This window comes from Diabrotica virgifera, chromosome 2 (assembly GCF_917563875.1).
Source record: "Diabrotica virgifera virgifera chromosome 2, PGI_DIABVI_V3a".
NCBI lineage: Eukaryota > Metazoa > Arthropoda > Insecta > Coleoptera > Chrysomelidae > Diabrotica > Diabrotica virgifera.
The window spans coordinates 274,861,831-274,884,624 of record NC_065444.1 but is presented as its reverse complement, the minus strand read 5'-3'; the positions used below and the strand labels follow the sequence as shown (position 1 = coordinate 274,884,624).

General features: G+C 33.1%; 1 protein-coding gene across 1 annotated transcript in view; it reads right to left on the bottom strand.

Moving 5' to 3' along the window:
• Window positions 1-3,684: 3,684 nt before the first annotated feature.
• The window catches only part of LOC126880985 (disks large 1 tumor suppressor protein-like), a 170,001-nt gene continuing 150,891 nt past the window's right edge, over window positions 3,685-22,794 (bottom strand). Inside the window, exons 2-3 of the mRNA XM_050645067.1 lie at window positions 10,727-10,858; window positions 3,685-3,782 (exon numbers count right to left, since the gene is read on the bottom strand). Of these exons, the coding sequence (XP_050501024.1) occupies window positions 3,685-3,782; window positions 10,727-10,858 (230 nt within the window). The remainder of the gene's footprint in view (window positions 3,783-10,726; window positions 10,859-22,794) is intronic.

Genomic DNA, 22,794 nt, shown 5'->3' with positions numbered 1-22,794 from the left:
TTATTTTCTTTTCATTAACTTTTCTTCAATGCAACTAACAAAGAACATACATTTAGTTTTTGCAAAAATACGCCATTTCTCTAAACAAACAACCGTTTCAACAACTGCCGCATACCATTTGTGTTTTGTGTGTTATTTCAGATACTGGGATATTGTTGTCCCATAATACAGTTGCATGTGCCTCTTTAATGAGACGTTTAATTAAAACGGCCGTTTAATGATGCTTCACAATAATTAGAAAGAGGTACAAATGCACGGCATATAATGTCGGGGTTTACCCCTAAAAGCTTTCGTGCCTAATTACCAATTAGATTAAAAGTGGATTTAGGTGAGCGGCGAAATCTTGATTGGTTTCTAGATGCCGCGGTCGGCAGACGACATGTCTACTCTCGATGTTTTATAGATTTAAGATCTAATTAATAAGGCACTGGAATCAGTTGACCTCATTTTTGATAACTAAAACTGGTGCAATGCAGTATTTTTTCTATTACAGGACATATTTTCTACTGGAGTTAAATTATAAGGTTCTTTTATTCAATATTGTTAAATTGTGTAAGGGGATTACTTATTTATAATATATAGAGTGAGTCTGTAATTTGAAATAAATTCAATATCTCAAATATTAATCGTTTTCTTAAAAAATGTTCAGACCCGTCGATTAGTATTATTCCAAATTGTTCTTTTTCTTCTTCTTCTTGACTGGCTTTACAACTCGGAGTGAGTCTTCGCCGCATCCACTATGGCCCTCCATCGTCTGCGATCTTGCGCTTCGATTTGCCATTGTTGTACCCCAATCCTAGATAGATCGGTTTCAACATCATCCTTCCATCTTTTTCTGGGACGGCCCACTGATCTTCTACCGTCTGGTCTCTCGAAGAACACTGTCTTTAGCACTCTGTCTTCCTCTGATCTTACTACATGACCTGCCCATCTTATCCGATTAGCTTTTATATGTCTGACGATGTTTTCAGTACCATATAGAGTCACCAATTCAGCATTGCGGCGCCTTCTCCACTCTCCTGTCAATTCATCTCTTTGAGGACCAAATATCATTCTGAGGACTTTCCTTTCAAATATCAGCAATTTATTTATTTCTCACTGATGTAGAGTCCATGTTTCACTCCCATATGTAACAACTGGGCGAATAATTGACATGTACAGTCTTAATTTAGATTGTCTTTTCAGCAGCTTAGATCTTAATAATGATGATAGGGAGTATAATGCTCTATTTCTCGCAGCTATTCTTGCTGAGACCTCTTTTTCTATGTGATTGTCCTCTGTGATTACTGCTCCCAGATATTTAAACTCTTTTACTACTTCAAAGTTGTGGTCATTAATAGTTACGTTCTGCCTAACTCTTGGTCTTGGATTTTTGGTCACCAGCATATATTTCGTCTTCTCTTCATTTATTTGAAGGCCCAGGTTACCTGTTTCCTCCTCGAGCTGTGAAAATACCTCTCTTACGTCTCTTGTAGAATGAGCGACTGCATCTAGATCATCGGCAAAGGCCAACAATAGTTTTGATCCTCGATTTGCGAATCCCCCTGTTAGTTCAGACGATATTTTACTTATTGCGTATTCTAAAGCCAAATTGAATAGCAATGGTGATAAAGGGTCTCCTTGTCAAAGCCTTGATGTTATACTAAATGGCATCGATGTTCTGTTTCCTATCTTTACCTGTGCATATGAGTCTGCCACGCACATTTGAGTGAGCTGCACTAATTTTCTTGGTATTCCCATTTCTAGCATTGCTAGCCATAGTCTGCTTCTTTTTATTGAGTCATATGCTTGCTGGAAATCTACGAAGATTTGGTGTACATCTCGGTTGAATTCCCAGTTTTTTTCTAATATTTGTCGGATGGTAAATATTTGATCTATTGTTGACCTTCCACTTCGAAAGCCGCATTAGTAGTCGCCTAGAATATCTTCCGAATACGGAGTGAGTCTCTTTAGTAAGATAATTGATAGAATCTTATACGCTGTACTAATAAGCGATATGCCTCTGTAGTTTCGGAATTGCTCTTTATTTCCCTTCTTATGTATGGGTATTTTAACGCTTCCATTCCATTCTCTAGGCATTTTCTGCTGTTGCCATACTCTGAGAATAATGTCATACAATTTTTGATGTAAAACGTTTCCTCCTTTTTTTATCAATTCTCCATTTATACCATCATTTCCTGGTGCTTTGTGATCTTTAAGAGATGCTATTGCATTCTTTGCTCCTTGGAGTGTTGGTGGTGGTATTTCCACATCTGCAGAATGATATGTAGTCTCTGATTCCTCCATCTCACTTTCAATATTTAGTAAATTTCGAAAGTATTCCTTCCATCGCTCTACGATTTCTGTTTCCATCATTATCAGTTCACCTGCTTCACTTCTCATAGCTTGTGTTCTTTTTGGCATACAATAATAATGTATACAGGGTGTCCCAATTTAGAGATATGACGTCATCGTTAATTTTCTTAAATGGCAACACTGTCATTTTGATAGCTATTTTGATAGGGTGTGTAAAGTTATACATAACTGCAAAATATCAAATTTTTATTCCCTACCATAACTAAGATAATAAAAAATAACAAAGTTATGAAAAACAAGTAATCAAATAATAATTGAATTTAATTATTTCAATTAAGCAAATCGTCATAATGTTGCCCTCAATTATTGTCAAATGGTCAATGGGCAACATTATGACCATTTGCTTAATTGAAATAATTAAATTCAATTATTATTTGATTAGGTACTTGTTTTTCATAACTTTGTTATTTTTTATTATCTTGTAAATGGTAGGGAATAAAAATTTGAAATTTTGCAGTTATGTATAACTTTACATCCCTATCAAAATAGATATCAAACTGACAGTGTTGTCATTTAAGGATCTCAACGATGACGTCATATCTCTAAATCGGGACACCCTGTATACATTATTATTGTATGTCAAAAAGGACAATTTGAAATACTAATCGACGGATCTGAGCAATTTAAAAAAAAACGATTAGTTTTTGAGATATTGAATTTATTCCAAATAACAGACTCACTATCTATACATAAATATATAAATTCCCTTTTGACTGATATTTAAATATATGGGGCATTTCATTTAGGAACACGGTCTTCTTCTTCTTTTTCTAGTGCCGACTCTAATGAAGGTTATTGACTTACCATTGCAAATTCGTCTCTATATTCTGCTTTTATCAGGACCCCTTCTTCCTTCGATTTCACCTTTTATAATTAGTTGTACTAACTCGTACCTATCATTTCTAAGTATGTGCCCCAAATATACCGTTTTCCTCTTTTTAATGGTGGTCAAGATTTCTCTGTCTCTTTTCACAATGTGCCACACCATGTGGCGTTTGAAAAAACTCCAACATTAATTAAATATCCTATCTTAAATATTTTAAAGCCGTCCCTGTTTGAAAGTTTCAATTTGTTACGCAATGTTGGAAAAGTACTTATTTCCCCCTGAAAAAAATTATTGGACTCGTCCCAAACTTGCAGAGTTGCATCATTAAGGGCGAATTTAGCTTGCAATTACTCGGCAAGTACGCGGAAGAATTCTCTAAGGTTAGGTACTCCGCCGAAAAGAATCACTTCATAGATTAGGGGGTGAGGTAGATAGGGAACTCTATAGGCCAAATTGGTCCCATATTCCAACGCCGTCGATATTTTTGGAAGCCAACTAAGCCTTTACAGTTGGAAGATTTCTGTAACGATTTGGAAGATCTCTGTAACATTTTGGGAAGATATCTGTACCGTTTTGGAAGCTTCGCTATTCATACCAAATTCTATAATGTGCATTATTAATTTTTAGTTTTTGCAATAAAAATATTTTTATTACAGAAACCATAAAAATAAAAATAATTATTGCAAAAACGAAAAATTAATAACATACACAAACATAGAATTTAGCATGAGCAGCGATTATATTTAAAAAATGATAAGTATGTATGTAAGAACAATAATGAAACCAACAAATGACAGTAATAATTATTATTTATATAAATTTTGACATGAATTCATTGTTTTCATAACATAATGTAAAATAATTGTCTTTCTACCTTAGGAATTATTAACATTACCTGGAAACAACTAGGCACAGTTGAGGGAAGAAAAATAATTTATACACTGTAAAAATGTCTATTAATAACTAAAATATGAAACATTCACTTCACTAATCACTTGGGTACGGGATAAAAACTTAATACACAAATATTGTATAAAATTGATATAAAACGCATACACAACACAACAATTACAAAATGACGCACTCAATTCAATACAAGACAACGTTGCCGTATTTTATTTAGGAAATATATTGCATGCTTGGCTAAAATCTACTAAATCAAGAATTAAAACTTTATTAACTTATTTGAATATAATTTAGGTTTTTTTATAATAAAAACAGCAGCTAACTTAACTAGAAATAAATAAGTATAACGTGAATGTAAAAAACCAAACTTTTTTTTATATTTTAACAGGGAAACAAAATGACCTAGGTACTTAATTAATTTTTATCAGTTTTATATTTAATATTTTTATATAATATTTTGTCATCCATTGATTTTAACATATGCATGTCTGGATCAAATTTGGTACAATTCCCAACCTCATTCATACCTTCTTTGACAAATAATCATGAAAATACATTTTTTTCTACAACCGTGTTAAAATAGTATATTGTGCAACAAGTGCAGAAAGGTACTAATTTCTCACGAGTTTGAAAAGTTGCGGTACGAGCGCAAGCGAGTGCCGCAATTCAAACGAGTGAGAAATTACCTTTCTGCACGTGTTTCACACTATACTTTTTCTACAAGCACAATTTTTCCTAAAAATAAAAATCACAATTTCCAAACGACGATTAATTATAATAGGTACCTATGTGATAAATTTTAAACTGTATTTAATTAATACCTACTAATCAATTTAAATTCCTTATACCTAAATAAATTGCACAGAAATCAGTTAAAAAATTAATGCACTGCCTTAATTTGTTTAAATTTAAACAATTATTACACATTATTGACATTATATTTATGCAGTCACGGATTTACACAAAACCTACTTCATTCGACGTCTCTTGCACAGGTTGCTAAATCCTTATTGGTTATTTGATAATTATAAAATGTTTAATAAGAATAAAATTGTAAAATAAAACAGTTGTAACATCCATAATTTAGTTTCTATGCTATAGTTAAATATAATAATTGTCTTATAGGTTATATATTTGTCTAAAGTTTAACCACGGATGTAAACAGAATATAACGTTACTCAGAATGCGGTAGTCCACGGATGTAAACAGAATATAACGTTACTCAGAATGAGGTAGTCAACTGTGCAGAAAAGGACTTTGCGGCACAGAAACGTCACTTTGCGGCACAGAAACGTCACTTCTCTGCACACTAATGTCAAATATCTTATACTGTGAGAAAATATCAAGTTTGCTAACATAAAACCGTGCAGAAAAGTGCACTTTGAATAGTGGTTGTAGAAAAATGCAATTTTTAGCACTCCATACGAGCGTTAAAAATGTTACTTCAAGGAACTAGTGCTTTAAAAATTTTAAGGCACTGCAGTTCGTATTGACCGCAATACGGCAATTTGATGTAATGTCAAAAAAATATAAAAATGGAATGTCAGTCAAGTTCAAGTAAAAGTTTTTGTAGATATTGTCCTGTAATTACGTTTGTAGAAAAAATATTGTGTGATATGCGTGTTAAAAAGTACATGTTTAAGGCACTCATGTGAATTTGCAGAACTCGCTTCGCTCATTCTGCAAACTGTGTACTCACATGCGTGCTTTAAACGTGTACTTTTAACACTTATATCATAAATAACTATTTATTCAAAAGTTTATTGCGATCATCAGTTGTAATACGATTAAAACCGGAAAAAAATCTTTCTCATTTTACGTTAATAGAAACGGGTAAACACATTATTTTTGCAAAGTTACATTTTACATACATATTTTAGTTTTCCGTGGTTAGCTTAATTTTAATAGCCTCACCGAACCGAATGTCAAAACTCTTCGTTATATAAATATTATCCGAAACACTACTGCACTGCTGCTTGAAACAAGAAAGTTTGGTATCAGACTCCAGTTTCATTTCTCTAATCTCTGTATTCATACCTACGTCCTGAATCTTATTTTCAGTAATGACATTAGGAAATTGTAACAAGATGTGAAAAATGTAAATACTATTAAAGAGTTAATTTCATTTTAGTCATAATGCATATAGCACAGAAAATGTTGATATACAGTGATGAGCGCGCTAATAACCGGCAAAATAGCTCAAAAGATGGAAAACATAATACATTGCGAAACAAAAAGAGATGAAACTAGTGGAGGTGGAAATTATCGTTAAGGCCGCGTCCCACGATCAAATAATTTGATCAAACTGGTTTGAGCAAACTGAAAGTGACAGTTAGTGACGTCACATCCTGAGTGTTCATTGTGGATAATAATGAAAAATTTTAATTTTAAATAAAGTACAAACAAGTTAGACAACTCAATACAAAAAATTTGATCAAACTAGACTGATAGTGAGAGCACAGATTTTTAGAATTTCAAAAAAACTGCAATTGTGACGTCACTTTGACGTACTTCTTCAAGTACGTCAGGTTTGCTCAAACTGTTTGATCAAATTATTTGATGGTGAGACGCGGCCTTTATAAACGTCTAAAATACCATTACATTACATAGTTTCTCACCTTTAGACGTATCAGAGGTATGACAACTGTCACTGTGAGAGTAGAATTTTATAAAATACTCCTGTCACAGACGTCTACAGGTGGAAAACTATGTAATGTAATGTTAATTAATACGTTTATAACGATAATTTCCACCTCCACTAGTTTCATCTCTTTTTGTTTCGCAATGTATTATGTTTTCCATCTTTTGAGCTTTTTTGCCGGTTATTAGCGTGCTCATCACTGTATACCAAAAACCTACTAAAAAATATTGCTTACTAGAATTAAAAAAAAATATATCAAAAATCTATCCAAAAAGTAGAAATCTGCTGAATGTGGCAACGCTGTTACAAAATAAACACCACTGTCCAACTCAAAATTCAATTGTCAAATATTCTTCTTCTTTTCAATTAGCCTTGTACCACATATATTAGCGATCTACATTATGTGTCGCCATCTCTAATTCCGGAAGCTCACTATATATATGGAACCAATTTTTTCCATTGAGTTCGCAGCCCATGAATCACTTCCACATCGATTACTGAGCTGGGAATATGTCAACCAGCGGTGGAACTCACAAAAATCACCACTTTGCCAGCATCAATTAGTTATTGTCGCTATGTGAGATCAAGTGAAGGGTTTGCAAATTGTTCGGTGACCATTGAGGAGTGCTCGTAGAGAGTTTCACTCCCTAATTTTGGGTTTTTGTAGTGAAAATGTAAATACGTAGTACAAATAAATTGCGTAGCTGATGGCCGGCCTTGTGTGGTGATGTTCTATTCCTGTTTCCATGTTAGAGTCCCCTGTTGATGTCCCAGTGAGATGTTTGTTTCCCAATTTCGTCCTGTCTCCATTGTCTTAAGCCTGTTTTCATCTATAAGAAGCCCTGTGCCCCACCCAGTAATGTGAGAGAGAAGCTCCACCCCCCACCCACCTGTAAGATTGACACATGAAAGTGTTTGCTTTGTTCATGTGTGAAGAATCATTTTAAAAAAGGTACAGTACTATTTTGATTGTAAATTAACAGTGATTAAATTCCAAGTGGATAGTAAAATTAGCAGTTGGTAAAATTTTAAATTCTTTTTTATGAAAATATTTTGCTTTCACAATGGTAATTTTTGGCAGTGACATTTGACAGCAGAATGACAATGAAATTTGTAGGTCAAATCTTATTTTGAAATACACTGCTAACCAAAGTTAAATTTTGTTGTATTGATAAAAAAATAATCTAAAGTTGAAGATTTTCTTGTACAAAAATCATGTAAAAAAATTTTGTAGTTGTTCATCTTTTATCCTGTAGTAAAGTCATTGATTTCCTGTTTAAACATTTTTTTTTAATAGAGTTGGAGATTTGAAATAAATGTTTTTGAAAATGTACCTATTTTATTTTGTATAACCCTTTGGAAAGTTATTAACCAGATGTCTGATGCAACTGTATAAGTTTTAGAGTAGAAAAAAAAAAGAATTTGGCATAGAAGCCAATATTGAGGATAAAGAGAGCCCGATTAAGCCCAAACGAGGAATATACAATAAATGTCCCCCAATTGGTACCCGTAAGTACAGAATATGTCCAGTAAGTACCCCGTAATGAACCAGAGGATTTATTTCGAACGGCGTCCATTTTTAAATAGTAGAAAAGTCCTCTAGTCTGTGTAAGTATCCTTTGTTTATTTGGTTATGGTAGTTAGTCTTCTTTAAACCCTCTCACCCCCCTAACGATTCCACGACCCGCCACCAACAAAACATGAGCTGCCGTCTCGCAAAGAGGCTTTATGTGCTTGCTCCTTTCACTTTAGCTCCATTTCGACCCCCCCAGTAATCTTGTAGTTAGTCTTATCCCTATCCCCATCTGAGCAGACATGTAAAACGTTTCAACCATTTCGTTCGTAATATGATCGGTCCGCGATATTTTCAACATTCTTCTAAAAAGCCACAGTTCAAAAGCTTCCAGCCTTCTCATTATAATAATATCGTATGGCATTTTTGCCGGGGAGATCCTTTCGGATAGTTCCAGCGCCAATTACATCTTTAACCCTGTTTCAAGTAACTAGTGTCGATGTACACTAGCCCAGGGGGACCGACGGCTTAACGTACTCTCCGAGGCACGGTGAGACGGCTCCTGTCATTATTGGAAATGAAAATGGTTTGTCTTTGGCAGGGATCGAACCCACGTCTACTGGCGTATGAGGCCAGCGTTTATGCCGTTACCCACGGCCGCTCACCAGCCTTCTCATTAAGTCCACATTAAAAGTCCAAGCTTCGACACCATAAAGAAGAATAGAGTGGATATAATATTTAACCATCCGATATATGATTTTCAGATTATAATACGGAATATGAAGAAAATCTTGATCATAGACTAGAATTCTATGAAATGATCATGAATTTACAAAAAAAATATCGGACGGCAACAGCAACGTAAACATATAAATGTGTCGGTATTGGATGCCAGAAAATCCTGACTGGATGATACAATAATACTACAACATTTTGGGAATACTCAATATTTAAAAAAAAATATCTGGGAAAAAATTATTAAAGATAGAATTTTAGGCCTTGGTTTCTTTCTCGGCATTATGATTTCGTTGTTTTAAACCACCACAGGGTTCAATCACTTTCACTGAGATATCCTTCCATCAAATAATCCCTTATATTATATATAAGTCACTTCGTCTTTTTCCAATTCCATCCAAAAGTGGAGGTTTCAATTCCATCATTCTTTTTGGCGACCTATGGACTAGTGGCCGTATTTTTTTTTAACATGACCGTACAAGTGTAGTGCTCAATTTTCCAATAATTTTGTTGTTAAGAATTCTACTTTTATCCGGTTCTATATTTTCCCACTGTTTATTCCGCATTATGGCGCGTCCGCATTAGTAAATTTTTCATGCGTACCAGCTTTTCGTCGCAAATATTTGCGTGCTCGAAGTAAACTGTGCTAGTGTGGACGTGTTCGTCGCATAAATCGGACGCAAGAATTATCGACGCACACAACGCACACGCTCCATCGGTTATCCATGTATTTGGTTTTTTTGATGTTAAAATCAAGCCCAAACCTGCTACTTACTTCTGCCACCCTGGAGACAAGTGTCTGCAGACCTTCAAGACTGTCTGCAAAAATGACAGTATCATCAGCGTATCTTAGGTTGTTCAATCATTCTCCGTTTATAAGTATTCCCTCGTCTACGTCGGTTAGCGCTAGGTTCATAATGTGCTCTGAATATGTATTGAACAATAACGGGGACAATATATATCCCTGTCGCACACCTCTTTTTATCTTTATGTCGTCTGTTAACTGATCCCCTACTCTAACAGCTGCAGTTTGTTTGTAATAGATATTGTTTATTATACGGCGATCTCTGCTGTCTAGACCAATTGAATTTAATATTTTCATCAGTTCGTCATGTTTTATTCTATCGAATGCTTTCTGGTAATCAACAAAACACACATATATATCACAATTCACGTCTCTACATCTTTGAAAGAGAACTTGTATTGCAAAAAGTGCCTCTCGAGTATCCAATGCATCCCTGAAGCCGAATTGTGTGTTTGTCATGTGTTCTTCACACTTTTTATATATTCTTTTATGTATAATTTTTAAAAAAGTTTTCAGGAGATGGCTTATAAGGCTTATTATTCGATAATCTTCACAGACAGATTCTTCATATACCCACACAGACAGAACAATATCGATGGTTCGTGATAAGACGCGATGCAGCGGGCGGCGAGGAGGACGTGCAATGTGCAACTAACCGAATGCCGCGATCATAACTAGATATAGACAGAACGTTCCAGAAATAACGGCTATTATAGAGTATATAACGACACGAATTTTGTAAATACAGTTAGTTTAAGCTAGAGTTTGAAAAGTAAACTTGCATAAATAAATTAATAAAGTCATATATAAATACAAACCGTTCGTTTTATTGCTACAATATTAAATGAGATCCAAAATAGACATTCATTTGCATGGATTTTTTTTTCATTTAAAAAATATTAAAAAAATTTACAATAATACGTTAAATGTATGTATGAAACTTACCTAATAGTGCCTGGAATAGACGCGACTTAAAAATCCTGATGACACGTTCAATGGCTAATCGCAGTTGCTTGTCTTGAGGTTTTGTGAGCTTTGAATGATAGTCCTCTAGAAGTTCTAAAGCTCTATGTGCTTCTGAAAAGAAAGGGATATTTATAGATTACTTAAGTTTTGTAGTGCCTAGAAGAGTTTTAAAAAATATCAGTACAAAATAGTGACTTGTTTTATCCAAATACCTATAACCTACATTTAGAGTCATACAAAGAAACTAGGGCACTTGATAGCAATTAGAATTTTTTTTTTTTCATTTCATTTTGTTCGAATCCTGAGAAAACTGCTAAATATTTTTGAAAAATTTAAACGCAGAATGAAAGATTACATTATTACCGAGTGTTGAAAGCTCCTTAGAATAAACAATAAGTTTCTTTTGAATGAGATATTTGAAATTAAAAATCACACTAAATGTTGACTTCTTTTTTATCCCTGTAACTTATTAAAATAAATATTATAGAAGTTTTCAGGGACTTTCTACCCTCGATAATGATGTTGTCTTTCATTCTGCGTTTAAATTTTTCAAAAACACTTATTAGTGTTCTCAGGATACGAAAAATTGGAGCCGAAATTATGCGCCTACCCCCTTAAGCATTTTTTTTTTATGAAAGATGTATCTTGAATCTTTTTGGCTATATCGATAATATGTATACTGAGTTGGGATATAGAATGGAACCAAGAAAATATCTTTGAAACAAAAAGAACAATATTTATGAAACATTTGAAATACATATGAAAATTTTGCATGCAAGTACAGTGACACAAAGGGCATCTGATGCCATATTTTTTGTTACTACTCCACTTCCGGTTTCACCGGAAATACCCTTAAATGATTTACTTTAAATGGGACACCCTCTATATTTTTGCTAAAGAACTTGTTTTTTTTAATTCATACATAACAAATTTGGAAGAAAAAATAAATGACCATCTAAAATTGTTGTTTACATTCACTGTATGACTTTTTGAATTTAGTATTATAGTTAGTACGTAACTGTTACTGAACTAATTGACAAAAATAAGTTGTATTAAAAATGTTTCATTTAATTGAAAAAGATCGTATTGAAATAAGTATTAATAATAATCGGTTATGGTGATCGTGTTAGATATGTAGAACACACTCATGAAGAGGTGTGTAATATTTTTAATTGATTTGCATTCTGAAAGAAAGCCTATATCACGTTCAGGGTTACTAAAATATTGCAACGTTTTAATGCAACTGGGATGGTCAAAAATTTGCCAAAAACTGGAATACCACGGACTGTAACGAACTAATTTATTAAACAAAATATTTCAATTGATTTAGAAGAATCACCTCAAACTTCCACAACAAATTTGTCACTAAACCATGGAATAAGTCAACGTTCTGTAAGGAAAATATTGAAAATGGAAAAATATCATCCGTTTCAAATACAAGTGGTTCAAGAATTGTCAGGTGATGATTTTGACCGACGCGCGACGGTTGGAGTTTTGCGAACGAACGATGGACATCTGTAACGATGACGAACATTTTGCAAGTAATGTAGTGTTTTCCGATGAGGCAACTTTTTGCTTAAATGGAACAGTTAACCGCCATAACTGTAGGTATTGGTCAAATGAGAATCCTCATTAGATGATTGAAGCACATACCCAGCATCCACAAAAGTTGAATGTTTGGATGGGAATTGTTCAAAATTGACTAATAGGCCCATTTTTCATAGCCAGAAATTTGAATGGTGAAAATATTGAAATTTACTAAAAAACCAAATTATTCCTGCACCAAATAATTCCTGCAAAAAAAATGGCCAGTTACCACAAAATATTTTTGGTCTCAACAAGATGGAATGCCTCCCCACTATGATCGACGGGTTACGGATTTTTCGGAGGTGGTCCGCTCGTTCTCCGGATCTAAACTCGTTAGATTTTTTTCTTTGGGATTATCTTAAATCACGTGTTTACGTTAGTCGGCCAACATGCTTGCAGGATTCTAAACAAAAAATAATTGATGAATGTGAACCAATACGTGGAGAAATCTTGCAAAGAGTGACTCACGAATTTATTTATAAGCTTGCACGTTATCAGGAGGTGAAGGGCGAGCATTTTCAACATTTGAAATGATTTTTTTTTATTTTTATTGCCATTGCTCTAACGTAAATAAATTTTATTAGTTTTTTCTTCCAAACTTGGTATGAATGAATTAAAAATAACAAGTTCTTTTAAAATCTGTAAACATATACAGTGTGTCCCATTTAAAGTAAATAAGTTAAGGGTATTTCCGGTGAAACCGGAAGTGGAGTAGTAACAAAAAATATAGTATTAGATGCCTTTTGGGTCACTGCACTTGCAGGCAAAGTTTCATAAATATTGTTCTTCTCGTTTCAAAGATATTTGCTTGGTTCAATACTTTATCCCAACTCTGTATATACACTCTTGGACAAAGATATGGAATATTTTGAAATTATCGTAAATGTGCTCACTATTGATGCTCACTATATGATGAGTTCCTGTTTAGTTGTGATTATGTTTTTGTCGCCTCCTATACTTTAAAGCGATATGTTAATGTAATATATTTTAATGTAAGAAGATGTAAAACTGGCTTTTCTTCATTGAGTCATAAGCCGGTTAAAATAAACATCTATATTATGAACAATAATATCGTATTTCCCAACAAAGCACAAACTGCAGGGCTATAGAACCCAAGTTTCCAACAATGCACAAACTACAGGGCTATAAAACTACTTAGCCACACCATAAAAATATGGGAGAGAGTAATTGATAGATGGATACGTGAAGAAACCAAAATATCCGATAATCAATTTGGCTTTATGCAGGGCAGATCAACAACAGATGCAATTTTCATTGTAAGGCAACTGATGGAAAAATACAGGAATAAAGAGACCAACGCTCATATGGTATTCATTGATCTTGAGAAAGCATATGATAGAGTTCCTCGACAGATTCTGTGGTGGGCACTCAATAAGAAAGGAGTCCCTGGCGAATATGTAAAGATTGTGAGAGATATGTATGAGGGAGTAACGACTAGTGTTGGAACAGGTGTGGGAGAGACTGATAAATTTCAGGTGAAAGTAGGATTGCACCAAGGCTTTGTGCTTAGTCCTTATTTATTTTCATTAGTTTTGGACCAGATAACAGCGAAACTACAGGGTAGTATTCCATGGTGCCTAATGTATGCTGATGATGTAGTGTTAATAGGAAATATTGAAAGAGACTTAGAACAAAAACTGGAACAGTGGAGACAAGCTCTGGAGGAAAAAGGTTTAAAACTTAGTAGGACAAAAACAGAGTATTTGGAATGTTCATTTAAAGATGGAGTTACTACAAATAAAATGGTACCTTTGGATGGTGAAATGATTGTGAAAAGCAATAGTTTTAAGTACCTAGGATCGGTATTACAGAGTAATGGAGAAATAGATGGAGATGCATGCAGTAGAATTAGGGCTGGATGGATGAAGTGGAAAGAAGCGAGTGGTGTGTTGTGTGACAGAAAAATTCCAATGAATCTGAAGGGAAAATTCTATAAAACAGCCATAAGACCGGCTATGATGCACGGAACTGAATGTTGTGCAGTGAAAAAGAAAGAGGAACAACGAATGCATGTGGCGGAAATGAGAATGCTTAGATGGATGAGTGGAGTGACAAAGAAGGATAAAAGTAGAAATGAGTATATGAGGGGAAGTCTAGGTGTGGCACCAATTGATGCCAAAATGAGAGAGCATAGGTTAAGATGGTTTGGTCATGTTCAACGTCGAGACGTTAATCACCCAATACGAAGAATAGCTGAAGTGCAGATTCCTGGAAGGAGTAGGAGATTAAGACCAAAGAAGACCTGGGGGGAGACGATAAGGCAGGACATGTTGGTAAAGGGGATTAACATTGATATGACCCAAGATAGAATTGTGTGGAGAAATGCATAGGGATAAGGCAAAGGGAATGATGATGATGAATGAATATCGTATTTCCCAAGATTTATTTAAATCTTGTTTAGCATTAAGGATATTTAAGTAAATCCATTCATAATATGGTCAAACAATCAGCAAACCGATATGCCAAAAAAGATAAAATAGAGCTTATTCTATTACATTAAAGCATGTCAGAATAGGACACCATCGTAATCTGAAAACAAATAAATTCCCCTATCGCGATGTGTGTCATTTTTGCTTTTTATTCTCCAAAAATCGCCAACTTGATTATTTTTATCGAATATCCCCCCGGTGGCGTTGCTACGTTCGAGCTCAGAATCGAATCAGCCGCTGATTTAATGTTTTCTTTTGACCGTTTATATTTTGTGTTTCTCGCTCCTTTTTCGTTGTCGCCCAAGCGAAAATGAGAAACATTGTACCAAAAAAGGTTTATATTAAATTTTTCCCATACAACTAGAAGACAAGAGGAAGCATAACGGAAGCAGGGGCGTCTTCTTAGGAGGGTGTTTATTCTGAATTTCCCTAACAATAAACTCAAAATGGAATAAAAGTAATAAAATGAAAAATTTGAGGAATTAAGTTATCGTTAATAATGCTTTTCGAGTACCATTATCAAAGTGAAAATTATAAGTCAAAAATATTTTCAAGCATCCGTAAATACTGGGTTGGGATAAAGTATGGAACCAAGCAAATATCTTTGAAACGAAAAAATCAATATTTATGAAACTTTGCATGCAAGTACAGTGACGCAAAAGGCATCGGTTGCCATATTTTTTGTTACTATTCCACTTCCGGTTTCATCGGAAATACCCCCAACTTATTTAATTTAAATGGGACACCCTATATATTGCAGATTTTAAAAGAACTTGTTATTTTTAATTCATACATACTAAATTTGGTAGAGAAAATTTGTTAAAAAGTGTCTGTAGATAATTATTTTTTGTATTAATACAACGTAATGGGAAATAAACGAGTACCATCTATACTGTAGACTAAAATTGTTGTTTACATGCACTGCATGACTTTGAATTTAGTATAGTAGGTAAAACTGTTACTGAACTAATTGACAGAAATAAGTTGTATTAAAAATGGTTAATTTAAGTGGAAAAGATCGTATTGAAATATTAATGATAATAGGTTATGGTGAATTTTCATTTTTTGGAAGTGAATTTTCCAAATCCATGGATTGGACGTAGAGGATTCATAGAGTGGCCCGCTCGTTCTCCGGACCTCAACCCGTTAGATTTTTTTCTTTGGGTTATCTAAAATGACGTGTTTACATTAGGCGACCAACATGCTTGCAGGATTTTAGACAAAGAATAATAATTGATGAATGTGAACTAATACGCGGAGAAATCTTAATCTTGCAAAAAGTGACTCACGAATTTATTTATAGGCTTGCACGTTGTCAGGAGGTGAACAGCAAACATTTTCAAGATTTGAAATTATTTTTTTTTATTTTTAATATCATTGTTCTAACGTAAATAAATTAACCTATTTTTTTAACTGTAAAGAGATTTATTTCTTGTTTTAATAGTTTTTTCTTCCAAACTTGGTATGTATGAATTAAAAATAACAAGTTCTTTTAAAATCTGCAAAAATATACAGGGTGTCCCATTTAAAGTAAATAAGTTAAGGGTATTTCCGGTGAAACCGGAAGTGGAGTGGTAACAAAAAATATGGCATCAGATGCCTTTTGCGTCACTGTACTTGCATGCAAAGTTTCATAAATATTGTTCTTTTCGTTTCAAAGATATTTGCTTGGTTCCATACTTTATCCCAACTCTGTATATATAATCAGTTCATAACGTTCTACGACGTCTTCCGATTCCAAATCGCCATTGTTCTCTATCGTAACACATGTCTTCGTTCAAGAATCTTTCTCTAATTTCCCTATGAATACCTTCTATCCAGCTTTTCCTAGGTCTTCCTCTTTTCCGCCGTCCTTTTGGTGCCCATCGTAGTACTTGTTTAGGTAATCTGTCGTCTTACATACGTTGTACGTGGCCAAACCATCTCAGCTGCTTTGTTTTTATATCGTCAGTTATTGTATGCTTTACATCGATTATCTCCAATATTCTTGTATTATGTTTATTTTCTTTGGAGATATTTTGGTCCCATAGGATTTTGTTCAATGATGCGATAGCTTTATGTAATTTATTAGCAATAGCTGTGTAATTTTTAAGTATTTATATTCATAACAATGATTAATAGTTATATCAATTTCCAAAGCTAGATCCTGCTGTATACTTCCAAAGCACATATTCAGTTTTCTTGGTATTCACTTCTAAACCCCAGTTCCGGTACTTTGGGGTCATCTATAAACTACTTCGTTGAGAAGAGGGAGGGGGGGCTTGCTTATTACGACGGAGTACGACAGGGGGGGTATGAGTGCCCATTCGACGTCGTTTAATATATTGGTATATTTAAATTTTTCGCTATTGTGTCTATAAAAATAATTTTTTACTAGCTTCTACCAGCATTAAAGTATCAGATATTCGTATAAAAACGTATAGTTTTTGATTTGAAATTGAAAATAAAATTAAACGTTTACGAATAAATATACCTTTATTAAAATTAAAAAGAATAATCCTGTTATAGATACTTTTATCGCATACTTTTCATTTCGTTTTTATCAGTCACGGCGTTAAAATAATATTAGGTATCACTTTTGTACAGGACAACAAACAATAAGAAATTGTTCTTTGGGTTTAAACAATCGCTTCTATATACATAACAACGTCTGGAAGCAAAAAAATATTTAATTGTTAGTTCATTTATGTGCTGCATACTGTGTGAAACAACAGTTCTGAAAGAACAAATAGAAATAAAATATTGTTTTCTATTTAGTTAGTAAGTCGTATTTATACTTTAGAAGAAATGGCATCGAAATTAAAACAAAATAAATATAAAGATTTATATGATGCAGTTAAGAAAGCATACCCCGCAAAATCTTGGTCCAATGCTATTTAAATTCATTCATTTTTTTTTTCGAATACTAAGAAAACTAATAAAGATTTTTGAAAAATTTAACGCAGATTGAAAGACTGCATTATTGTCGAGGGCCAAAAGTTCCTGAAAACATCTATAATGTTTATTTTAATAAGTTACATGGGTGAAAAAAAAGAGAAAATTTTGTCTGATTTTTCATTTCCAATATTTCATTCAAAAGAAACCTTTTGTTTATTCTAAGGGACTTTCAACTCGGTAATAATGTAATCTTTTATTCTGCGTTTAAATTTTTCAAATGTATTTATTAGTTTTCTCAGGATTCGAGAAAAATTAATACATTTAAATAGCATTGGATAAGGATTTTACGCCTATCCCCTTATATTTGATTAAAAAAACAGAAATAATATTGATTTTTTTTAAATCAATGAAAGGGGGGTCGTGAGTTGCAATGACGACGTCGACATGTGGGAGGGGGTCGTCTCTAAACGACGAATTACGACGGTGGGGGGGGGAGGGTATTAAAAAGTTCAAATTTTTTACGACGTAGTTTATGGATGCTCCCTTTTCTATGATTTTGTGGCTCATATATTCAATATCGTGATAATCCTGGGCCATAAGAATCTGATCATCCGCAAAACATAGAGTGTTTAGCATGTTATCATCATTTAGCGGTATACCCTATATCTGTAAACATAATAAGATTATAGCTCCGTCCCTCCATGTATATTTTTTTCATTATTTATTATGTTTAATATTTTATTATTCACTTTTATATTTAATTTAATTAACGTCTTTAATACGTTACCAACACGGTCCTGTAGGCACCGTCGTTAACATACTTAACACGTTGACGGACAGAACGTCTATAGACGTCTAATTTCCATTGATGTAACAATTCTCCCAATATACTGCCACAGAAAAATTATTGAATGAATATCATACCATGACAATTTGTATTTTTCCTTGATCATATTTAACATAGTAGAAAAACTTTAAATACATCCAATTAACCAAACAATTTTTTAAATGCTAGTTGCAAATAATTTTGAGGCGGCTTTTAGGATTATATCAAGTTTCTTTTAGAGCCACCGTTGATGCTTCTATTTCTTGTACAAATCCACTTCGGACCCCGCATGCCAATGCCAACAAACTGTGTGAACAGCGGAAGTTCCATTCTTTTTGCTCCAAGCATTATTTTTAGAATACAATGGGGTTGATTTATGGAAGTGAATAGCACCGGCACGTTTGGGAAACGTATCAGAGGCTAAACTTTTTCAAACGGATAGAGAATAAAAAATATTTTTTTCTACGGCCGTGCTTAAACAGCCACTTTCTAGCACGCATTTCGTTTCCGAAAGATGCACTTTCCCGCACGTTCCAATACTTTCTAATATGGCATTATAATATACTATAATACATGCAATAAGCTAATATTTAGATATTATTTACTAATTTATTTTAAATGTATCTTATTGTGTTTTAATGAAATTAAGGCCATGGGTACATAATTCGCAAATATTTTACGGCTATCCCTACCTTTTCTGTCTTTACATGGCAAATTACGTGTAGTAAAATTCACACTGGTGTGGATATGTACATATTACTAGAATGTCATTCTACTTGACAATGTCATAACTAGCTTAAATAGATGGCTTTAGAATGTTCTTGGATAACTGTTATTTTGTGTATAATTGCAAATTATTAATAAATGTTAATAAATGTGATATTTTTTTTTCACTAGCTATGTATTCAGTGATTGTAATAATTTATATGTACCTACAACAAAAACTAATACTCAATTGAGAAAAGAGGAAAAGTGTTTAAGTGATTTTTTAATAATATATTACTATGGAACGCTTACAATTTTGAACATCTTTAACAATAAAATACTTGGATCACAGAATATATCTTGATGTATTCTCTGCTTCTATCTTCCATAAATAATACACAATAAATAACTTTTTATAAAGTTCACCTTTTAAATCAATTATTTATCAAATACACTATATATCAATATTATTTAATCAACAACTCAAAATATTCCCGATTCATGTCAAATAATTATTTAAAATTGTCACTGATTGTCAGTGTCTGACTGAAAATATTCTATTCGACTGAGTGCGTTGTATGACAAAGATAGATTTGGAAAATTACCACAGACATTGTGTTCATTTTTTTCGAATCCTGAAAAAACCAATAAATATTTTTGAAAAATCTAAACGCAGAATGAAAGACTAAATTATTACCGAGGGCCGAAAGTCCCTTAGAGTAAATAAAAAGTTTATTTTGAATGAGATATTTGAAGTTAAAAATAACACTAAATTTTCTCTTAGTTTTCACCCCTGTAACTTATTAAAATAAACATTATAGAAGTTCTCAGGGACTTTTGGCCTCCGCTAATAACGCAATCTTTCATTCTGCGTTTAAATTTTTTAAAAATACTTAATTAGTTTTCTCAGGATTCGAAAAAAGTGAATCCCCATTTGAATAGCATTGCAGCCGAAAAAACGTACCGATCTTCTTAACACAATAATTTAATGAAATAAAATTATTTTGACATAATATTTAAAAGTCAAATCATTATAGGCTATTGATTACGCATTTTAGAAAGGAACTACAACGTTAACGGGGTTTTATTGTTTTATATAGTCAATGGACCTCTAGATATGAAAAAACCGCGGAGTGCTACCATTTAGTGGGGGCGTTTTTGAGAAAGGGATGAATTAGTCCCTAGGCACAAGGCGAATTAGGGTGAGTTCTATGCACGTTTGGTACAAACGCGTCTACAGGAAAAATTTTACAGGTTAAATTTACTATCGAAATATCACATTTTAAAGTCAAAAATATTTTTTTTTACAAAAATATATTCAAAAGAAAAGCAAGAAAAAAACACCTAAGGTAGCATTTTTTTTCTTGCCCCATAACTTTTTTCCACGGCGATATAGGTATAGCCATTGCTTCACAGAAAAAACACTTCCATCCTTCCTCTTTAAAACGACGTTTGCTATAAGTCTCTATGATTTATAGTTTTCAAAATATGATTTTTGAGATTTCGCCACTCACAGCGATTTTGGGCCATTTTCCTTGTTGCTTCGCAAACATTGTTCTGTAACTATTTTTTACGCAGCTTTAGGTATATACAATGTTACATTTGGTAGGAAGAAAAGTCAATTACCTTTAAAATGGTCTATCGTAGAAGACTGTATGACTATTTTTAAGCAAGATATGGTTTTTCAAAATTTTATACTTTTAATGATTTTTGATATATTTTACGATTATTTCTCATTATAACTTTTTTTATTGTATATTTAGGTATATGCATTGTCCAATAAAAAAGAAAGCCTATTTTCTTTACTTTAAAATGGTGTAATGTAAAAAGTTCTAGGTCTATTTTTAAACAAGATATGCTTTTTCAAAGTTTGGCATATACACATGCAATAGGTCCCACTAAGTTGGAACCATATGGAAAACATTTTATTATTAACTTTATAAAAAAAATTATTATTTATAAAATACTCTGCATAGTCTAAAACCTAAGATGCAATCATCAGATATAAAATTTTATCAATAGTGTACGAGGTTTGTTAAAAACTATGAATTTCGCTCAAGAGTAAAGTACCTTTATGTTTCACAATATCGAAAAGTGTTATTAAGAAAAGTTATTTGAAATTAAAAATTATATTACAATATGCAATTATATTCTTCTAATTAAAAAAATAAGAATTTTTAAAATTTTTCTCAAATTACGGATACCTTTGGATATCTTGTTTAAAAATAGTCCTAGAGGTGTTTGCAATACACCATTTTAATGTAAAGAAAATAAGCTTTTTTTTATTCCACAATGTATATACCTAAATGTACAAGAAAAAAAGTCTTAATGAGAAATTTAAAAAATATAAAACCTTGGAAAAGCATAACTTGTTTAAAAATAGGCGTACAGCCTTATACAATAGACCATTTTAAAGGTAATTGACTTCTCTTTCTACTAAATGTACCATTGCATATACCTAGAAATGCGTAGAAAAAAATTACAGAACAATGTTTGCGAAATAATGGGGAAAATGGCTCAAAAATTCTGTGAGCGGCAAATTTTGAAAAATCCTATTTCGGAAACTATAAATCCTAGAGAATTCTTCCAAACGTCATTTTAAAGAGAAAGGATGGAAATTATTTTTCTCTGAAGCAATTTCTGTACTTATATCGCTGTGGAAAAAAGTTATGGGGCAAAAAACAAAATTGCTTCCTTTCGTGTTTTTTTCTTGCTTTTCTTTTGAATATATTTTTGTAAAAAAAATACTTTGGACTTTAAGATATGATATTTCGATAGGAAATTTAACCAGGAACAATTTTCCTGTAGAAGTGTTTGTACCAAAAGTGAATAGAACTCACCCTAATTCGCCCTGTGCCTAGGGACTAATTCACCCCTTTCTCAAAAACGCACCCACTTAAATGGTAGCACTCCGCGGTTTTTTTAAACTTAGAGGCCCATTGACCATATGAGACAATAAAATCCCATTAACGTTGTAGTTCCTTTTAGCTCTCTTATTTTGAACATAATCAATAGCCTATTAGAAAATTACAATGGTTTTAAATCGTCGTCAAGGAAACCAATATCGTCGTCGTGGTAACCCATTATATTGAAAGTTTGGTTTTGACAACCTTGTCAAAAAATTAATTTTTGTATTTTCTCCTAAATAAAAATTGATATGACTCTATTTTTTGTGGCTTTTTTCCAAACGTACGGTCCTAGAAAAAATATTGTTCCTAACTCATGCGGAAAGTGTCTTCCCCGCACTCGACTGCTTGTCCGAACTCCGCTATCGCGTCGTTCGGGTCAACGGCAGTGTCGTGCGTGAAAGTATCACTTTCCGCACTAGTTAGGAAAATAACTATTTATTTATTTTGATTAACCGCAACAATTACTGAGGTAATTGGCGAGAAATATTCGTAAAACGACATTTTCTATAAAATGGAGATAATTTAAATGTTTCCAATTAGTGCAGTAACTGAAGGTTTTCACCTCCGATTTTCTTGAACCTCCATCGATTTTCATGAAAATTGGTGAGTAATTAGAGGATACCTCAAGGAACAAACGTGACATGATGCCAACTTGCGCTTTTACCCTGGGGGTGGTAGCCACCCCTTCTCGGG